Below are 21,554 nucleotides of genomic sequence, written 5' to 3' on the forward strand. Positions count from 1 at the left end.
GGTCAGTAGCCTGTCCTGTCAACACAACTCACAGTGAAAGTGATGCCTTTTCTCCATTTGCACAAAATGAGTAAGATGTGGTTGACCAGACCACGAGCTCAACCTCACACAGAGTCCAGGTAGGGATGGGGCCCTGCTACTGGGAATTAGCCCTGAGGAAAGCAGGACTGGGGTGGCAGCTGGGGGAAGATTTTTTTCTGTGTTGAGCAAGTCAAAATTTATTAGAAGATAGGAAAGCTCCCGGCAGCAGGAGGGGACCTGAAAGAGGGTTGCCCTGGGGAAAAATTTATGTCTCCTCTAAATGTGAGGACAGGGGCTCTCCTAAAGGACAGTCATGATGCTGCCAGTAGTTTGTGGGAGTGACATGTGCTTTGAGCCCTGTGCATGGCAACGGGGGAGGGGATGGTGCCTGTGAGCAAGTGGACCCTCTACTGGATTATCTTGCCTCATGGGGATTGGCCTTCATGCTGCAGGAGGCCATCCACTGGGGTTAGTGCTGGCCCACACTCTACCTGGGAACTTTTCCCTGTCAGTCAGAGATCAGTGTGAACACAAAGAGAGGATCCGAAGTTTAGTAATTTAAAAAGGGCAGATGGGGACTTCCAGGGAGAACACACTGATGGCTCAGAGGCTCCCCTTCCGAGTCCTGCAGGTATCAGCACTTTTATCTCTTTTATGTCCTTTCTCTTGGTCCACAGCCTACTGCTCTGATGCCGAAGGGGAGGCAGAAAGTGCCACACTTGGATGCCCCCCTGGGCCAGCCCACCTGCCTCTGGCTGGAATTAGCCGGGCTCTTCTTACTGGTTCCCTGGGTCATGGGCCTGGCAGGGACAGGTGGGCCTGACGCCCAGGGTCCAGGGGGACTGAGCTGGGCTGTGCACCTGGACAGCCTGGATGGTGAGGGGGAGGAAGAGCCACTGGAGCGGCAGGCAGACGCTTTGGCCCAGGCAGCAGGGCTGGTGAACGCCGGACGCATTGGAGAGCTCCGGGGGCACTACCTCTTTGTCCAGCCAGCCGGGCTCAGGCAGACCCTGGGGGCGGAGGCCCTCCGACAGCAGGCGGAAGCTGTGCTGGCCAGGCATGAAGCCGTGCGCTGGCACTCAGAGCAGAGGCTGCTAAAGCGGGCCAAGCGCAGCATCCACTTCAATGACCCCAAGTACCCGCAGCAATGGCACCTGGTGAGTCCAGCCCTGCAGATTCAGTTTCAGATGGAAAGATTCTGGTCCACACCTTTTTATTTGTTTATTTATTTGAGGGTTGGGGTCTTGCCAGGCACGGTGCCTTACACCTGTAATCCTAGCACTTTGGGAGGCCAAGGCGGGAGGATTGCTTGAGTTCAGTAGTTTGAGATTGACCTAGGCAACACAGCAAGACCTCATCTCTACAAAAAATAACAACATAAAAAATAAGCTGGGCATGGTGGTGCAAGCCTATAATGGAAGGAATTGTCTGAGCCTCGAAGGTCAAGGCTACAGTGAGCCATGATCCTGCCACTGTAGTCTAGCCTGGCGACAGCGACACCCTGACTCAAAAGCAAATAAATAAATACAAATAAGAGACGGGGGTCTCACTCTGTCGCCCCTGCTGGAGTGCAATGGTATTGTCATAGCTCACTACAGCCTTGAACTCGGGCTCAAGCAGCCCTCCCACCTCCGCCTCCCAAGTGGCTAGGATCATAAGATAACTGAGATTACACCTGGCCCTCTTTCTGCAGGGGGCTTGGATTGTGCAGCTGCCTCCACCCTTTCCTAAGGGACCATTTCTGTGGTTATTTTCCCTCAAGTTCCAGCTCTTCTCTACTTTCTTCTAGTGGCTGCTGCTGCCAGGTTGTCAGGGCACACATTCCAGCCCTGCCACTTACTAGCATGTACCTCTGGGCCAGCTGCTTACCCTCTGCGCCTCAGTTTCTCTATCTGAAAAATGGAGCTTATAGTAGTAACCTCATACAGTTATGGCTAGGATAAGTGAATTAAAATATGACAAACACTTAGAACGGTGCCTGACACATGGTATGCCTGACACATGGTAAACACTACTATCTAAGTGATAGCTACTGACATTATTTGCATAATAATCACGTCATCCAACTCTGAACCCTAGCCACAGTTTCACCCTGAATCGCCCATTGCTGACACTGAACTTTCCTGGAGACCAAGGCTGCAGCAAAGCTCTTACCTGCCCCTCCTTGGCTCTGTCCCACCTAAACTGGAAATGACATTTGATCAGATTTCTTTGGTCTGTAACCTTTGTCTGGCTCTTTGGTGGAGGCCAAGGGTGAAAGGGGGCTGCTGGCTATCACTTTGTCTCTCTGTGTGCTGGACTGTGCGTCACTGGATTCCCACCCTGACTCTCTTACAGAACAACCGGCGGAGCCCCGGCAGGGACATCAACGTGACGGGTGTGTGGGAGCGCAATGTGACTGGGCGAGGTGTGACAGTGGTGGTAGTGGATGATGGAGTGGAGCACACCATCCAGGACATTGCACCCAACTATGTGAGTGGCCCTGGGATGATCCCTCCCACCCATGTCTTACCTCCTTGTTACCTCAGTCTTGTCCCCTTTCCTAGGGGTGTTTGGGCCAAACCAAAGGGCCTGGGAGGTGGGTGGTGTTCCTTCTCTCCATTTCCTCAGCCAGCATTCCAAGCTGGCAGGCAGGCCACAGCAGGTGGCTCTAGTCCAAGGGAGAGCGATCCCTGGAGGTGCTTCCTTCTTCCTGTTGTTACACCCTCCCTGGGGAGTAAGGAGTGGCCCTGTAGGCAACTTCCCTCTCCTTAGAAGTCCTGAGTACCTTTCTTTCTCTATAGCAAGACGACCTTTAGGTGGCCGTAAATCTCCAATATCCTAGACTTCTCAAGCCCTGGAGCAAGGGGCACATTCCTGTAACAGGCGAGAGAGAAGTTTGCTGGGAGCTGTGGCACTTCTCAGTTTTGTCCAGTGTCTTTTATGCATATCTTTTAGCCCCTGTGGATGCATATCTTTTAGCCCCTGTGGTTTGCAGATAGAGATGGACTTGCTGCCCTGGCTTTGAGTCCCAAACTCCCGGTTCCTTTCTCACCCTGAACTCCAGGACCTGACCCCTCTAACCAGTGAGTGACTGCCTATCACCCCTGAAATATTTCAGAGTCCTGAGGGGAGCTATGACCTGAACTCTAATGATCCTGACCCCATGCCCCACCCGGACGTGGAAAATGGTAACCACCACGGCACACGATGCGCGGGAGAGATTGCAGCTGTGCCCAACAACAGCTTCTGTGCCGTGGGCGTGGCCTATGGGAGCCGCATCGCAGGTGAGTCATGCATCCAATCTAGCCTTGGTAGGCTGCTTCCGTGACTGGCAGTCTTCCCTGCGCCCCTGCCCAGGCTAAAACGTCTTTATCCCACACAGAACCTAGAGCCAGAGCAAGCTTCTAATAGGTTTCTGTAGGACAAATCGGTTCATTGGCTTCTCAGTGCAGTGGTGTTTCAAATGTGTTTTCATATTTTTATTTTCATAACCTGCAAAGTGCCTTCTCATCAGTTCTTCCTCCATGACCCTCCGTGTGTCCCAACTCTCCCGTTCCCAGTGCTACTGACAGACATGGACTGCTCTTCATCCCTCCAGGAGAGCTGAGCAGCCCTGTTCCCCTCCGAGGCGGTTCTATGTTTCCTTCCCCTCTTAGTCCCAGTCCCTCCAGGCAGAAGATGAAGGGGATGAATGGGGAAGCCCTCCCCAAGATCTAAATCCATGCCTGGGGCCTGAAAATTGAATAGGCTGACTGCATTTCTCTTACTCCCCAGCAGGGGGCAGTAGCCCTCTGTAATGAGGCTACAGAGGGCGCCAGAAACCTGTGTCTGAGTCCCTTCTGCTGAAAGCCTATTCGTCCCTATGTGGTCACCAGGACGTGACTCACTGCATTTTAAAGGGTGAAATTGGGCATGCATCAGAGTAGTAATAGTAATGAGTACCATTTATATGAGTACCCCTTACTGAGCACTTTCTTCCTTTTTTTTTTTTTGATATGTGGTCTCACTATGTTGCCTGGGCTGGTTTCAAACTCTTGGGCTCAAGCGATCCTCCCACCTTAGTCTCACCACACCTGGCTTATTGAACACCTATGCGTCAAGCAATGCACTAGGTGTTTTACATGATTAAGGCAAAGACAAGAAGGAAACCTTGGTTACCTACATTCTAGCCTATGACTCTCCTGCCAAACCCCATGATGGTTAAACTCTAAGTTCTAGCATTACATTCAAGAATATTTTGGGACAAGCAATGCAAATACGTGCACAAAAGAGCATAGAGGGAAAAGTAGCCTCCCACATACAGTTCCCCACCCCCAGTTCCCCATCTGGGGGGCCAGCATTAGTGATGAGCTGCTGTGACCTCCATTGCCTAGGGATCCGGGTACTGGATGGACCTCTCACAGACAGCATGGAGGCTGTGGCGTTCAACAAGCACTATCAGATCAATGACATCTACAGCTGCAGGTGAGGCAGAGCTGCAGGGAGAGGGAAGAGGCTGGAGCCTCTGGGACACATCTGCCAACAAAACACCAGCAAGATGAGCTGACTCAGACAGACTGAGCAGGGGTCTTCTCATTGTGTTCAGTTGCTAAGACTGTGGCCCTAACTTCCCCATACCTCCAGCCACAAGGTTCTCAGTCTTTAGCCCTAACACCCCAATAATCAGGTAGCCACATGAGAAGCCCCAGCCTGTCCCACATTTATTTGTTTTCTAAACTCATTTGGCCTCTGGAAGAAAGTGGGCTCTCCTCTCCAAGCACAGGTAAGCTGGATGCCCAACCCCAATCCCACCACCCTATGTACATGACATGCAGCCTCAGGTCATGACTGTGGCAGGCTGGATAAGGAGAAACTGGGATTGGATGGCCCCTGTGGCATTGATGGCACCTGTTCTTCCCTCTAGTGGTACCTCCCTTGAATCCATGACATCATCCACAGGGTCCATTTAGAGAAAAAGTCAAGAACTCAGCCTAAGAACCAAGAACTTAAACAGGTGGAGCGTCCCTTCATGGGTGCTCTGTCATCGGGCCTACTGGTAGATCCCTAGGTCAGGAGAGGAGGACCCCTGTCACTCTCTGCCACTATGTATAACATAGTGCTCCTTGGTACCTGAGAAGGACTTTTTGGGGCTACATTCAAAGTTGTCCTAAACTGGGGACATTTCCAAGGAAAAGACCTTTAGCATGGACTTCTGTTTTCTACTTTGGAGGAGGGATGGGCCTTTGAACCCCATGTCTTTTCCTCATAGGAGTCTTTAATTGGAAATTTGGGAGGAACGTAAAGGCCACAGGTAGAAGAATGGCCGGTGAGACTGGGCGGCCTGGGTGGGTGACCACAGCCTGTCTCTGGCACTTCTCTCTGGCTATTTCTCAACAGTTGGGGACCAGATGATGACGGGAAGACAGTGGATGGCCCCCATCAGCTTGGAAAGGTAACTGAACTGCACAAAAGTCTAAGAGACTTGGATACCCTCTTCGTTCAGTCCTGGAAGAGCTGTTACAAGTAGATCCCACCACACCCCCATTCATAGTGCCCGGCCTGTGCCGTCCCGCCCTGCTGCCTCCTCTTAGGAAGAGTACACCTAACCTTGGGGAGGGAAGCATGGGGAACACTAGTTCTTAGTGTCTTAATTTGCAATTATTCTCTTTGGTCTTGTGAGCTACCATTCTTGGCCCCACCCTGTCCTCTGGCAAGCAGAGTACATCCATCAGGTGTTTAGCTAACAGTGCCCTCCCATCTTGTGTCCATCTTTAAATTTTTTTTGGCCTAGTGCCCTTTGAGGTTTTTTTCCTTTTCTTTCTAGAAGGGATGGAGAGAGTAGCTGGTGTCTTACCTAGCGGTCTTTCTGTGAGTTCCTCAACTGATACCCTGACATTGTGCTCCTCAGGCTGCCTTGCAACATGGAGTGATCGCTGGCCGCCAGGGTTTTGGGAGCATCTTTGTGGTAGCCAGTGGTAACGGGGGTCAGCACAACGATAATTGCAACTACGATGGCTATGCCAACTCCATCTACACAGTCACCATAGGTAGGGACCTCACAGCGCGTGTGTGTGTGTGTGTGTGTGTGTGTGTGTGTGTGTTGCTCAATGGGGAGGGGATTGTGTATCTTGGTGTGCCCCGGCTTCACTCTGTCTAAATGTGTGAGCGCAATCATCTCTTTGTGCTCAGATAGGACCAGCCTTTCCCTCAGGATCTTGGGACTTCCTCAGGTATCACCATAGCCTGGGAACGCCTTCAGCCCATCACCTGGAGCTCACCCACCTGCCTCCTCCCCACCACCACTGGCCAGGCCTCTGCCCTGGCCTCTGTTTCTGTGGGCCCCTTGCCTCCTGCTGAAGCCTCCCCTGACCTCTCACTGGCTTAAATTAAGTGTCCTTCGTCTGTGCTCCCAGTCAGAGCACTTACCACCCCAAATGTATTCTTTTTTTTTTTTTTGAGTCAGAATCTCACTCTGTCATCCAGGCTGCAGTGCATGGCATGATCATGGCTATGACAGCCTCCGCCTACCGGGCTCAGGAGAGGCTTCCGCCTCAGCCCTCCAAGTAGCTGCTACCATAGGCACGCACCACCACACCCAGCTAATTTGTTTACTTGATTGCAGAGACGAGATCTTGCCGTGTTGGCTAGGCTGGTCTCAAACTCCTAGGCAGTTCTGTCACCTTGGCCTCCCAAGGTGTTGTGATTACCGGCATGAGCCACTGTACCTGGCCTGTATTTGCTTACCTGGCTCCCTGACTATGGCTCCTCGAGACCAGAACTGTGCCTTTTTCATGTGGCCCTAATGTTCCGCAGTGTGTAACTCATAGTAGATGCTTCATAAATGTTGGGTAAAAGTGAACATGTGAATGAATAAGTAGAGGGAGAGGTGGAAGTCTCCCAGTTTTACCTTGGAGCCTATTGAAGGAATGTTTGGTTTTTTTTCTTGAGTTGGAGTCTCTCTCTGTCACCTCAGCTAGAGTGCATTATCACACTCACAACCACTGCAGCCTCGACCTGCTGGGCTCAGGTGATCCTTCCACCTCAGCCTTCCAAGTAGCTGGAACTACAGGCAGGCACGTGCCACCACGTCTGGCTAATTGTTTGATTTATTGTAGAGGTGAGGTCTTGCCAAGTTGCCCAGGCTGGTCTCAAATCCCTGGGCTTAGGCAATCCTCTCGCCTCTTCCTCCCAAAGTGCTGGGATTACAGGCTTGAGTCACCACGCCTGGCCTTGAAAGGATGGTATTAAGGTGCAGAATACCCTCTGCCACTCAGCTGCCTGTTCGGATGAGGATCGTTGGCACTCTGAGGGACCTGGACCACTCAGATCATGTTTCCAACTCAGGACAGTTGCCTTGCAATGATGACTCAAGACAGCTGATTTATCAAGCCCCAGATGCTGGGCCTGCTCCCCATCTCAGTGTCTTCCCCTCCTCTGTCCCTAGGTGCTGTGGATGAGGAGGGACGGATGCCTTTCTACGCAGAGGAGTGCGCCTCCATACTGGCAGTCACCTTCAGCGGTGGGGACAAGATGCTCCGGAGCATCGTGAGTGCCTCCTGGGCCCTCCACGCCCTGCTCCTGCCGTAGGCACCACATCGTAGGCGTCACCCCATGCTCCCGGCCCCCGCTTCCCAGTCCTGGCCCTCAAGTCCCCCTTCCCCCACAGAGCTTAACCCTTCAGCTTCGCCTCTATTGGGCAAGCAGGCCTGAGGACTCTGGACGCATCTGTGGAAATGGTTTTTATCTTAAAAACTTGGACTCAAGGACAAATACATGTACATACTGTCTTAGAAACAAACAGCTTCTCTGAAATATCTTCCTTTGGTAGAAATTGGGCTTTCGCTAATTTCGGTGGACTTTAAAAAAAATCGCCTTTCCGTTCGTCCTCAGTCCTTAGATAAACACTGTGACTTCTGGTCATGTTCATTCTCAGGAGTAAAGCTAGTGGCTGTTTTTATGGGATGGGTGGGAAAAGGAGGCAGGGGAATGTCTCGTGTCAACACAACAGAGAGCACTCTCTCCAGAGCTATAATTGGAGCCATAGCAAATGACATTTCAGGGGAGTGGAGCTTCCCTGGCCTGTGGAACCCATTTAAAGAATTCAGAGGCTGTTGCCTGAGCCCGGCTGGGCTTAGCGCCATCCTAGCAGGGTTAAGCCAGGTCTCTAGACCAGGTCTCCTAGAGCTCCTTGCCTGTCCCTTTGCCCATCATATGTCTTATGGGGAGGGGAGGCTCCAGGCAAGAGCTGGGCTGCAGCCAGGTGGTGTCAGATTTCTCCAGTGGCTGGGTTGAGAGGTCTCTCTGGGGCCATTGGGAATCAGGCTGCTTTGTCTTCTGCCGAGTCAAATTTATTTTCCAAAACTGAAATTTTGTTATGCCAATAAATGACTTCTGGTCAACACAATGTTCCAAGGCTCTGCCCTAGGGAGAAGAGAAAAGGGAATGGACTCAAGTAGAAAGGCACGGGAGGCTGGACTCTGTGCACAGAGGGCGCCCCACCCCAGGCAGGCTGAGCTAGGAGGAAGGGCAGGAACATGCTATGCTCCCTGTGCCCTGGCAGAACTCCGGGAAGCCAGCTCGCCCCGCCCCAGTCAGGACCTAAGAAGGCTCCGTACATAATTGTCATTCTTACTCCGCGGTACCTGGCTTTCTCCTCCTAACTCCACTCAACTGCTCACCCCCTCCTCCATCTTCCATCTGAACTGTAATTTGTCCAGAAGTGAAAAGAGACTTTGCTTAGCCAAGTTCCTGTCCCCGGAATGTCCTTGCCTTGGAAACCCTGTTGCCATTTCTACTCAGTGATCAGGGTAGCAGGTAGAGCTGTCTTTCTCAGGGCAGAGGCTGGGGCATGGGCTTCCCACCCTTTGGCTGCCTAGGGAGCTTCCCTGGACCGTCCACAGCCTGCCCAGAGTTCCTGCCACCACCAGCAAGCTCATGGGTTTCACAACTGCACACTAGATTGTCACTGCACGACTGTTTCCTTAACAGGGAAAAAATCAATCTGCTCCCTGGCACAGACCAGGCTTCCCACTCAGTGAGACTACAACTGAGAGAGTGTTTTCCCCTTTTTTCCTGGGAGCGCACAGTGTCTGGGTGAAAATTACTTCTCTTGGCAGCTGCTCTAACAGCTGGGAGGAAAGCAGTAAGTACAATGGAGAGAGGGCAGCCCTTGGCAGAGGATGGCACCCTGGTGTCTGACCCAGAAGAGAAGTTCGGAAGGAGAAAATCTCTGATCTGAGCACCAGCACACCGTGGAGCAGGTGTAGGCGAGGCCCTCCTCAGCTAAAACCACAGAGGCACCAAGGCTGATGAAAGCCTGAAAAGTGCTTGATGCCAGGCAGATGCCATCTTTCCTCCCCCATGCTCACCTCCCCCTCAGAACCACAGGTGGAGAAGCAAGCGGGAGTGTGGCTCATTGGGCCTGGCCCAGAGCAGTAAGACAGCTTGTCCCATTGAGGCATAGAACAGGGGAGGCAAACTGTAGACACTGAGCCCACGTCAAGCCCGGGGATGGGCAAGGACACAGTTCTCGCTCCCCAGGAACACAATCCCTGTGTTCACACCAACGTTGCTGCAGCCTCTGTCACGGAGCTGCCAAGTTGGATTTCCGTGAATGATGCCGTCATTGTTGTCCCAACTCCAGCTGGGGCCCAGTAGCTCCCCTGGCCACTTCCTCTGTTTAGCTTGGTCTTGGGAGTTAGAGGATTTGGAGTGGGGGGTTGGGGTGGAAAATTAGGGAATAGAAGCAAGAATATTAGGGATGTGAGAATCAGGAAGCCCTTGTCTGCACTGGAGCCCTGTCCCATATCTGTCTCCTATCCCCCACAGCCACACCCTTAGCCATAACTAGTTTTTATTATCCTTGTGTCTATTCTCCAGATGTTCCCTTAGAAGGCCAGAAGGATTAAGGATTTTCTTTGTCCTGACCTACTAGTGGGCCCCTCTCCCATCAAAGATTCAGCTCTAACAAAGGAGGGATCCACGTAGAGACTTGTTTTGAGGACCAGTCCTGTACCCTCCCTCAATGACACCCTTGAATTCAGTTTCTAGTTTCCTTCCTTCCTTCCTTTCTTCCCTCCTTCCCGGGTTCTCTCTTTGTTGCCCAAGCTGGAGTGCAGTGGCACAGTCATAGCTCACTGCAGCATTGACCACCTGGGCTTAGGCAGTCTTCCTGCCTGGTCCTCCCAAGTAGCTGGGACTCCAAACGCGTGCCACCACACCTGGCTGATTTGTATGTGTGTGTCTGTATTTAGAGATGGAGTCTCACTATGTTGTCCAGATTGGTTTTGAATTTCTCCCATCTCAGCCTCAAGGGATCCACCCACCTCAACCTCTGAAATAGCTGGGACTAGGTGCACGGTCACCACGCCCAGCTTTGAACTCAGTCTCTAACCCACTCCTCCCTACCCATTCCACTTCCCAGGTGACCACTGACTGGGACCTTCAGAAGGGCACTGGCTGCACTGAGGGCCACACAGGGACCTCAGCTGCAGCACCTCTGGCAGCTGGCATGATAGCCTTAATGCTGCAGGTGCGGCCCTGCCTCACATGGCGTGACGTCCAGCATATCATTGTCTTCACAGCTACCCAGGTGAGATCCCAGCAGGTAGACAAGCGACCTGGCCCAGCCGACTCCAGAGTTTGAGTATCAGAAGGCTTCAGATTCTAAATGTCCCAAATGTTAGGCACCAAGTCCCTTTCAAAGTTGCGTGTGTAAGAAACAGGTGTAGGTACCCCAACAGAACCACAAATCTGAACTTATTTGTACCCATTCTGATGCCTTCTCACCCAGCTCTGGTGGGGCTCTCCTTTGTGCCTCCTGGTTCCCTCTCTAGAAGCAAGCCACCGGGGTCCAAGGGCTTGGGCTTTGACCTTTTGTTCCAGCTTCCCTTGGGAAATCCATTCCCAGTAGCTTTAGTGGGAGAGTCTGGACTAGATTAGCCAGCAGGGCAAGCCAGAAAGCCAGAGTCAAGTTGTTGAGATGACACTGGCAAGAGACTAACCAGGACCTCTGTCCTTTCAGTATGAGGATCGCCGTGCAGATTGGGTCACCAACGAGGCAGGCTTCAGCCACAGCCACCAGCACGGGTTCGGCCTACTCAATGCTTGGAGGCTTGTTAATGCAGCCAAGGTGAACAGGTGTGGGCAGGGCCGGTGCCCTGGGTGGAGTGACCAAGGGAGGGGCTGAGTGCCTAAAATGTTGCCAGGCTCATCGTAGGTTTTTAATAAATGTTCGTTCATTTCATGTGCCCTCATCCCATTTTACAAATGAGCAAGCAGACTCGCTGCTATAATTGAAGTTTCCAAACTATTCGTAAAGAACATGTGGGACTTGGGATGCTCTGGCTCTCATCTTCACCTGGACACAGCCATTTCTTTAGGGTCCTTGATCCAGGGAGTCAGCGGGAGCCTTGGGAATGAAAGAATGTGATGAGGAGAGGACAATGAAGAGAGCTTCAGGAGTCCTGTCGATGAGTGTGTGTGTGTGCATGTGAGTGCGATCGGTCTTGTTTGTTAATATGCCATCCCCTTTCCTTCAATAGATCTGGACATCTGTCCCTTACTTAGCATCTTACATCAGTCCCATGTTAAAAGAGAACAAGGCTATCCCTCAGTCCCCCCGTTCACTGGAGGTCCTGTGGAATGGTAAGTAATCAGCACAGAGGGAGTTAATCTCAGGCCTGAGGTCTGGCGGGGTGGTAGGGAAGTTAAATTCATCCTCCCTGCTGGGTTCTCCTCCTTCCTTAGGAGCTGAGCTCCAGCCAAACCTGCAGAGTTTTCTTTGACCATTTTAGGACATGTTGCGGCTTCTGAGTTGGCTGGCCCCAGGCTGCTTAAACAAGACCTTTCTCCTGAGTTGCTAGTAGTGAAAGGAGCTGCTGAGCAACTGACTCCAGGAGGCGGGAGGCGTGGGACTGGGGCTTGGGAGACTAGGCAAGAGTTGAAAGGAGTTCTGTGACTTTCCTGCTAAGACCTTGCCAGAAAACTCTATTCAGCCCACTGGCCTTCGGATGAAGTAGAGGAGCTAAGAATTTCTCCCTTTGAGTCTCAGGCTTGTCTAACAGAGAGGCAGACAAAGTCTGTTGGGGATAGGACAGAGTGTCTGCAGAGGTCTCCCCAGACTCCAGTTACCCATCCTCTGCCCCCGCCTCCATGGCATCCAGGTTCACCAGGATTGTCTGAAGGGGTGAGGGGTGTATACCGTCTAAAGAAGTCAGCGACCCGGGTTTTATGTTGAGTACAAAGGTGGAGGCCCCTCCCAGAGCAGAGGGCAGCTGAATGGGAATGTTTGTGGCAGGGGATCCTCCGCACATCACCAGTCTTCCCTACCGCCAGCTCCTTGGGGAATTTCTGTTTCCTTGAATAATTTTGACGTGCAGAATTATTCACTACTTTTTGTGAAGGCTAAAGCATGTCATACTTAATGCCCAAGCTGGAACTCTGTCCTCACTTTTCCTGACCTCCTAGGAAGTGATCAGCCCAGAGCCAGGGCAAAAGGAATGGCCAAAGAAGGCCGCTCCAAAGGGACGATGAGGGGCAGCTTCCTTTGGGGGAGGCTTCACCGAAAAGAGCTGGGTTGTCTCTCTCTCCAGCCTGTCTGACTTCCCTCCACATGGAAGGAAACCCATGGCCCAGCCATTGCCTTTTCCGTAAAAGGAATGTTATCTTGGAAAGGGCATAAAGTATCAGCCAAGGCAGAGAAGTTCAGAAACATGTCCAGGAATGCAGTGCAGTCAGAACCCCCGGGTTTGCGCTCGTGTGTCTTGGAGATCCTCACCTCCCACCCAGGACTGGCTTCGTCGCATCTGTCAAGAGAGAGTTGACTTCAAAGACTTCGAAGAGGGCTAGGGTCCCCTCTAGCTTTGTCATTCTGTGCTTCCCACAAACCAGGGATGTTGCCCCAGAATGTCTGTCAAATTTCCCCAGGTATTGAGGCATCTGGCAACTGGCTGCTTGTTACTAAGAAGCAAGAGAAGGACGACAACTTGTCCTAGGTGGAGGAGAGTGGAGGTGGTTTAGTAGAAAGAGCAGGAGTAAGAGAAGGGAGGGCACTGGGCACAGTGGCTCACACCTGTAATCCCAGCACTTTGGGAGGCGGAGGCAATAGGATTGCCTGAGCTCAGGGGTTTCAGACCAGCCTGGGCAACTTGGTGAGACCTTGCCTCTACAATAAATCAAAAAATTGGGCCAGGCTCGGTGGCTCAGCCTGTAATCCCAGCACTTTGGGAGGCCGAGGCGAGTGGATTGCCTGAGCCCGCGGGTTCAAGACCCACCTGGGCAACTTGGCGAGACCTTGTCTCTACAATAAATCAAAAATGAGCCAGGCGCGGTAGCGCGCGCCTGTAGTTCTGGCTACTTGGAAGGCTGAGGTGGAGGGATCGCTGGAGCCCAGCAGGTTGAGGTTGCCATGGCTGGGAGCATGCCACTGCCCTCCAGCCTGGGTGACAGAGTGAGACTCCAACTCAAAAATCATAAATAAATAAGCCATGCATGGTGATGCACACCTGTAGTTCCAGCTATTCAGAAGCCTGAGGCAGAAGGATCACCTGAGCCCAGCAGATCAAGGTTGCAGTGGCTGTGACCGTGCCTCCGCACTCCAGCCTGGGTGACAGAGTGAGACTTGGACTCAAAAAATAAAAAATAAAAAGAGAAGAGAGGGAAAGAGTCAGGCAGTTTGGCCTATGAAGCCCTTCACCTGTTTGGAGGGCAGCAAGCAGGACTGCTGAGACTTCAGAGGCCAGTGAAGGCATCTTCTCTGACATGACTATGTTTGCCCCTGAGCAGACAGAACAGAAGGGATGAGCTAGTGGTCTTGTTTGGAGGCTGAAGGACGTAAGTCTGGTTAGTAGAGAGTTAGCAGCTTAGTCCCAGACAGTCAGGAATCCCCTTCCCCAGCAACCAAACTGTCATCGTCATTTCCACCAGGACCCGTTTGCTTCAGTGTCTGGGGCTGGAAAGTGAACTTTTTTGTAAAGCAGAGGGAGCAGAGCATCCGTAAGAGAGGAGATGAAATTGCTCTAAGACTCTAGAGGAGCATTGTCCCATAGAAGTTTCTACAGTGATGAAACCGTGCTGTCTGTGCTGCTCAGTTCAGGAACCACTAGCTTTCTGAGTCTGTAAAACATTTAAAATGTGACTGGTGTGACCGAGGAACTAAGTGTTCATTATATTTTATGATAATCGATTTAAAATAACATGTGTGGCTGCTGGCTACCCTACTGAGCACTGCAGCTGAAGAGCAAGATGGCGCCTTCCACTGGCAGGAGGTTATGAGGGAAAGGGGACTTTCAGACCTGACCCTGGGTCTGAAATCCCTCTCCAGGGAGAGGGTGGAGGAGGGTAGAGCTTTGGGAAGGGTGCCTTACACAGGAGAGTCCTGAACGCCCAGTGTACTCTATCCTTTTATCTTACGTGCAGTCTGAGTACACTGGCCAACCCTCTGCCTGGGCAGTGAATCCTGTTCCTTCACCTCCTCACATCTTCCCTCTTCAACCCAATATTTCCCTCTACCAATTCGTCCTTTCTTCAGATTAAAGTCCTTGCCAGCAGCCTTTTCAGATGAATCACCTAGATCCCAGTCTCTTATTCTGATCCCTCATCGGTGAGAGGGATAGAGATGATTATAACTTCCTCAGGATTGTGGGCAAATAGAGCCCTGGCATCTTCTGGCACAGAGGGTGAGAGTTGAAAAAGACCTCAACTTAAAAGGCCAAATGGTAATAATAAGCAGAGGATTGTCAGCTAAGACTTGAGTGCTTTTTATGTGCTGAGCACTGTTTTAAGGATTGGCTCATTTAATGTATTGACTCATGTAATTCTGATAGAAATAACTATTTGTGTGTGTGTGTGTCCAAGTCTCACTCTGTCACCCAGTCTGGAGTGCAGTGGTACAATCACAGCTCACCGCAGCCTGGACCTCTCAAGCTCTGGGGAATCATTCTTCCTCAACCTCCTGAATAACTGGGACTACAGGTACACCATGTGCATTTTTTTTTTTTTTAGAAATCGGGTCTTGCTATATTGCCCAAGCTGGACTCGAACTCTTGGGCTCAAGCAATCCTCCCACCTCAGCCTTCCAAAGTGCTGGGATTACAGGCATGAGCCACTGTGCTTGTCCCTTTTTGGGTTTTATTCTGTTCCATAACATGTCATTTACTCTTTTGTAGGCCCTTCTCTGCCACATCAAGCCTCCTCCAACTATACCATAAATATTTTCCTTCATTTTTCTATTCCTAAATCACTGTATACTGTTGATAATCCACCAGTACATTGCATTTAACACATTCAAAATTTTAGATCTCATTATCACCTCTCAAAAGCCAGCTTGCTTTCCAAGTTTCTCCCATTTATATCTATGTATTATAATTCCCTAGGCCCCCAAACTTGAAACTCTGGGGTTTTCTTCTTTTTTTTTTTGAGTTGGAGTCTCACTCTGTCACCCACACTGGAGTGCAGTGGCTACTCCCGGCCACCGCAGCCTCGACCTGTTGGGCTCCAGTGATTCTTCCGCCTCAGCCTTCCACTACAGGCGTGTGCTACCATGCCCGGCTAAGGACATGACTCTTGCCCTCAGAGCTCATGATCTGACAGAGTAGACAGTCTAGTTTGTAGTTATAGTATGGTGTTATAAGCACTGTGACAGATAAGACAGCACAATGGAGAGACGTCTCCTTCCACCAGGGAAAACAGGGAAGGATCTTCAAAGAATCTGGCGACTGGCCAATGTTTTATCAAGTAAACTAACCAGGGGAAAAGGTGAGGGAAGGACATCAGGCAGCAGGAATGGCGTGCAAAACTGAGGCTGTCCTCAGGGAGTTGCAAGGGGCTCAGCACAAAGCTGGGGGTGGCAGGGCCAGGTTGCAAGAACCACGTGGACTATAGTAGGGAGTTTGGACTTTATCCTAAAGGCTGTGGGGAGACTTTGAGAGAGCTTGTCACCAGTTGGTGTTAGCAGAGAGGGAGAGGGAGAGGGAGAGATTCCCAACTTTATCTCTTAGACATGCTGACATCTTGGCTGACGGCTGATAGGCTGCCTGGGGACCCCACCAGAAAAATTCATGAGGGGAAGAAGTGGGTAGAGTCAGTGAAACAAACATGGTGGCCAGATATTGATAACTGCTGAAGTTAGGTATTGTGAACATCTGTTGTCTCTACCTTTTTATATGTCTGAAATTTTATGTAATAAAAATTTTGTACATATATGTATATAAATATACTCATATTTATGTTTACATTAATAAATATCATATGCATGTATATATGTTTTTTGGAAATGGAGTCTTGCTCTATTGTCCAGGCTGGAGTGCAGTAGCACAATCATGGTTCACCACAGCCTTCACCTCTTGGGCTCAGGCGATCCTCCTACCTCAGCCTCCCGAGTAGCTGGGGTATAGTCATGTGCCACCATGTCTGGCTAATTTCTTGATTTTTCTGGAGAGATGAGGTCTTACAATGTTGCCCAGGCTGGTTTCAAACTCAATTCAGCAATCCTCCCACCTCAACCTCCCAAAGTGCTGGGATTATAGACATGAGCCACCATGCCTGGCCCTACACTCGCTAATTCTTTAAAAATTTTGTAGAGATGGGATCTCGCTATGTTGCTCAGGCTGGTTTCAAACTCCTGGCCTCCCAAAGTGCTGGGATTACAGGTGTGAACCACTGTGTGTGATCCTTATTTATTTATTTTTTGAGTTGGAGTCTCACTCTGTTGTCCAGGCTGGAGTACAGTGGCACACTCACGGCCACCACAGCCTCGACCTGCTGGGCTCAGGTGATCCTTCTGCCTCAACCTTCCAAGTGGCTGGAACTATAGGCATGCGCCACTACAGATGGCCAGCTGATTTTTTTAAATTTATTTTAGAGATGAGGTCTTACCAAGTTGCCCAGTCTGGTCTCGAACCCGTGGGTCAGGCAATCCTTTCACCTCCACCTCCCAAAGTGCTGGGATTACAGGCGTGAGCCACCATGCCTGGCCCTTATTTTTAGCTTAGCTAACTGATTAGATGGTGTTGCCATCAAGTGGGATTAGGAATCCAGGAGGAACAACAGAGTTGGACCAGGGCTGTGAGAGCTGAGGAGGATAACTGTGGCTGTGTTGTGTTTGAGGCTTCTGCACAGCACCTAAACATTATTCCTAGAAAGCAGTTGAATCTGTGAGTTTGAAGGCCTAGACTGGAAATGATGATTCGGGAGTCATCAGCATAAAAAGGAAAAAAAAGGGTCTTGGAGAGAACGAGGTCACCAGTATCTGTGGTAGACAGGAGAGAAGAGGGCCTGGGTCCCAGCCTGACATTAAAGAAGGGGGCAAAGGATGGGGCCTTAGAGAAGGCTGAGAGATGGCCTGCGGGGTGAGAGCAAGCAGAAATCAAGGCCATTTCCATGAGAGAGGCAAGCAAGACGAACACTGGGGAATGTTGCTGCGTTTACCAGAGGCCACTGGGGACCTTGAGAACTGTCTCGGTGTATTCATAGGGGCCAAAGCTCGATTGCAATTGGTTGAATAATTAATGGAGACAGGAGAAGATGTCTAGTTGATGCTGGCAAATCAAACACATGCTTTAATCTTTTTCCCAAAACCTCGTCAGAATAAGAATAAAGGAATAAAAATGGTTATAAGCACAAGGACAAAGAGAATGAGAGAGAAGACCACAGCAAATGAGAGATTTCATTCCGTTTTTGGCAGGTGGACAATGAATGCAAAAGTGAGCAGGGCTAAGAAAATCGCAGGCCACATACCTGCAAGGGGAACACTAAGAAGCAAGCCCACTGGTGCTGAGGTATCCCAAAAGGCTCAGGACTTGGAGGCCCCATGTACAACAGGAGACAGAGATGAGGTATGAGACTAAAAGTAGGAGTCAAGTGCAAATCAGATGCCAGGTACCTGCTGCCATCCTTGGCAGCCAGGTGATGGCCCCTCCCTTATTCTGGCAGGTGTTGGGACTTTTATTCTCCAGAGCCAGGGACCCAGCACGAAGTGGGAGGCAGGAGCTCCACTGAGAGAAGGAGAGCCTCCCCCACACACACCAGCTGCTCCAGTCCCAAGGCGCCACAGCCAAGACGCTGGAGGGGGCCTCTCTGGAGAGGTGGAATGGCTCCTCGCCTTTTCAGAGGGTTAGATGCTGACACGTGGGGCATCTCCAGTGAAACAGCCAGGTCCCAGTCCAGGGACTGAAGGGAAGCCCTCCAGTTGAACAGCTCCCCACGGTTCGGCTTCCACTTGACTTTTGAAAATAACAGGAGTCACTGGCCATGTGAAAAATGTGGCCAATTCTGAGGAAAGTTCTTTTCAGTCAATAAAAATGTACCAACCTCACTAATACTCTTGTGGGAAGGTAGAATAAGAATGTTTTCAGATGTGCAGGGTCTTCTTACTCATGCTCCATTTGTCTGCAAACTACTAGAAGACGTACTCCTCTGCAATGAAGAGGAAACCAAGAAAAGAAAAGGAAGAGAGAGCAAAGGAAGGAAGAGGGAAGAAAGGAGGGAGGGGAGGGAGAGGAAGTGTAAATGGGAAATGGAGGCAGAACCAGCCCAGTAGCCCTGCAGCAGATAGAGACAGGCAGAAGACTCCAGAGACTACAGGGGCAAATGGCACTGAGGAAGCCCCTGGCCTGTCTGTTCATTTAAAGAAATGGTATTCAGAGATGTTACGTAGTTCTTTTGTGCAGTTTGGGAAGAATTGGTGATAGGGACATGAATTTAAGTAAACCGAAAAACTGGGTAATTACTAACTCTAGAGGGGAAACAAATTGTTCAGGAAATGAAATATGATCATTGTACACTACTTGACTAACTTCAATGTAATATTTGTAAGGTCATTGTAAGGTAAACTAAATTGATATAACAAAAAATTGTGATGTAACTATTTTGAGGAGATGGGGCGGGGGAGGGCAAATGATGGAGAAGGTGTGAGTGTGATATTTAACTCCTCATCTGCCATAACTGAGAGTTGATAAATGATGTCTCAATTTGATAAACCATTAAATAGCCATACACAGTTACTGTTAAGAAACACAAAGGTAGCCGGGCTCGGTGGCTCAGCCTGTAATCCCAGCACTTTGAGAGGTTGAGGCGAGAAGATTGCCTGGGCCCACGGGCTCGAGACCAGCCTCGGCAACTTGGTGAGACCTCGTCTCTACAGTAAATCACAAAAACTAGCCAGGCGTGGTGGCACGCATCTGTAGTTCCAGCTACTCAGAAGGCTGAGGCAGAAGGATTGCCTAAACCCAGCAAGTCGAGGCTGCAATGGCCTTGAGCATGCCAATGCACTCCAGCCTGGGCGACAAGAGTGAGACTCCCAACTCAAAAAAAAAAAAAAAAAGAAAAAGTAAGAAACATAAAGGTAGATCTTAGAAGAAAACTAAGAACAAAAGTGTCGGCTGAGCAAGGTGGTTCACACCTGTAATCCCAGCACTTTGGGAAGCCAAGGTGAGAGGACTGCCTGAGCCTGGGAGTTCGAGACCAGCCTGGGCAACTTGGTGAGACCTCTTCTCCACCATAAATCACAAAACCTAGCCAGGCATGGTGGTGTGCATCTGTATTTCCAGCTACTTGGAAGGCTGAGGCAGAAGGCTTGCCTAAGCCCAGCAGGTCGAGGCTGAAGTGGCCATGAGCATGCCACTGCGCTCCAGCCTGGGTGACAGGAGTGAAACTCCAACTCAAAAAAAAAGTAGTTGGGTGTTGTGGTGCATGCCTGTAGTCCTAGCTACTTGGGAGCCTGAAGCAGTAGGATCCCCTGAGCCCAGCAGGTTGAGGCTACGGTGGCCGTGAGTGTGCCACTGCTCTCCAGCTTGGGCAACACAGTGAGACTCCGACTCAAACAACAACAACAACCAAAATGTCTGCTTCTGGGGAATGGATCACCAAAGTTGTAAGGAGTGGGGTAGAGAATTGTTCTTTTTCATTATGAGTACTCTAAAATCAATTTACGTTTAAAACCTTGAATACTTTACTCTTGATAGAAAAAACATCAAGGGTGATTGGGAGGATGAGAGTAGCAATAGTGATTATAAACTGCTTTCTCAAGAAGTTTGACAGAAAAGGAAAAGAAATAAAATCGAATACCTAGCAGCCTTGACATTTGCTAGGTACTGTTCTAAGCACTTTAGGTATATTAACTAACCAAATCTTCTTTTTGAGTTAGAGTCTCACTCTGTCGCCCAGGCTGGAGTGCAGTGGCACACTCATGGCCACCGCAGCCTTGACTAGCTGGGCTCAGGCGATCCTTCTGCCTCAGCCTTCCAAGTAGCTGAAACTACAGGCATGCGCCACCACACCTGGCTAATTTTTTTGTTTATTGTCGAGATAAGGTCTCACCAAATTGCCCAGACTGGTCTTGAACCGGTGGACTCAGGCAACCCTCTCACCTCTGCCTCCCAGAGCGCTAGGATTATAGATGTGAGCCACCATTCCTGGTCAAGATGAGGAGACTCTTAAAGCTCGTAAATGGCAGAGCTGGGATTTGAACCCAGGCTGGATGACTCTAGAAGCCACACTCTTAATGCTGGTAGGTGGAAGGAAGTGAGGAGTTGAGCAAGGGTTTGTTTCTGTTGTTCATATGGAGTAGGAAAGACATGCGAGGAGATCCAGCCAGGAAGATGAATAATTGAGCTGGTGCAGGGCTCAACTTTTGCCAGACCTTGCAATGAAAGGATAAGAAGGCAAAAGGAGCTTGCAAGTGTGAAAAAGCGTGTTAGAGATGAGCTGCGGGGTCTAGCCAGTCAGCCAAAAGGAGCTTGGTGGATTGCAAGAAATGAATGGCGCAGAAGGGAGTGGGGGAGGGAAGGAGGGAAGCTGTTTTCCAGGAAGGTGAGAGATTGTTTTTGAAGAGCTGGCAGGTGGAATCATAGAAAATACACACAGAGAGAGGGCTGCATGGACATGTACCAACGTGTTACCAGAAGTTCTGGGGGCTTTTCTGTTTTCATTTTGCTTTTTTAATTTGTCTTTAATTAATTTATATTGCTTATGTGATAAGCAAACCTGCAATAAAAGTTATTAAATCATTCAGAAGTTAAACAACCCCAGATAATGACAAGGTTCCAGTTACAGTCTGGGGGTGGGGGACAACGTGGGATGGAGAAGGGTTTGGGGCTGAGGGGATGAGGCAGTGTGTGCAGTTGTGACGTTAGGTAGGCGATCCTCTGAACACTGGGGTGGTGGGTGGTGGTGATGGGCGGTGGCATTCTTCCGTGAGCGCAGGGAAAGGGAGACTGAGCAGTTCAGGAGGGGCAGGAACTAGGAAGGATAGAAAGTGGTGTCACAAAGCCTTAAGCCTTTCCCCTCTCTCCTTCAATCAGTTTCCCACGTGCACACCACTTCATCCCTAGCGTGAGGTGGTAGCATTGTAGCTGGTCTTCTGCCACCTGTTTTCTTCCTCTTTCTAGTTCAACCTTCCTACAGCTGTAAGAGTAACCTGCCTTCAGCATCTTTTTAAAACTGTCCTTGCTCCATAATCTATAATAGCTCTCAGATGCTTATTTAAAATAAAATTGTTAGTCAGGCTCGGTGGCTCAGCCTGTAATCCCGTGCCTTTGGGAGGCTGAGGTGAGTGAATTGCCTGAGCCCGCGGG

General features: G+C 50.3%; 1 protein-coding gene across 1 annotated transcript in view; it reads left to right on the forward strand.

Annotated features, from left to right (window-relative positions):
* The window catches only part of PCSK7 (proprotein convertase subtilisin/kexin type 7), a 27,232-nt gene continuing 5,678 nt past the window's right edge, over positions 1-21,554 (forward strand). The window contains exons 1-11 of the mRNA XM_008053652.2: positions 1-119; positions 699-1,178; positions 2,359-2,493; positions 3,122-3,287; positions 4,377-4,467; positions 5,380-5,434; positions 5,891-6,029; positions 7,427-7,527; positions 10,406-10,573; positions 11,006-11,113; positions 11,526-11,628. Coding sequence (XP_008051843.1) covers positions 711-1,178; positions 2,359-2,493; positions 3,122-3,287; positions 4,377-4,467; positions 5,380-5,434; positions 5,891-6,029; positions 7,427-7,527; positions 10,406-10,573; positions 11,006-11,113; positions 11,526-11,628 — 1,534 coding nt within the window. The 5' untranslated portion in view covers positions 1-119; positions 699-710. The remainder of the gene's footprint in view (positions 120-698; positions 1,179-2,358; positions 2,494-3,121; positions 3,288-4,376; positions 4,468-5,379; positions 5,435-5,890; positions 6,030-7,426; positions 7,528-10,405; positions 10,574-11,005; positions 11,114-11,525; positions 11,629-21,554) is intronic.

This window comes from Carlito syrichta, unplaced genomic scaffold (genome assembly GCF_000164805.1).
Source record: "Carlito syrichta isolate Samal-C Ts95f unplaced genomic scaffold, Tarsius_syrichta-2.0.1 Scaffold288347, whole genome shotgun sequence".
Classification (NCBI taxonomy): domain Eukaryota; kingdom Metazoa; phylum Chordata; class Mammalia; order Primates; family Tarsiidae; genus Carlito; species Carlito syrichta.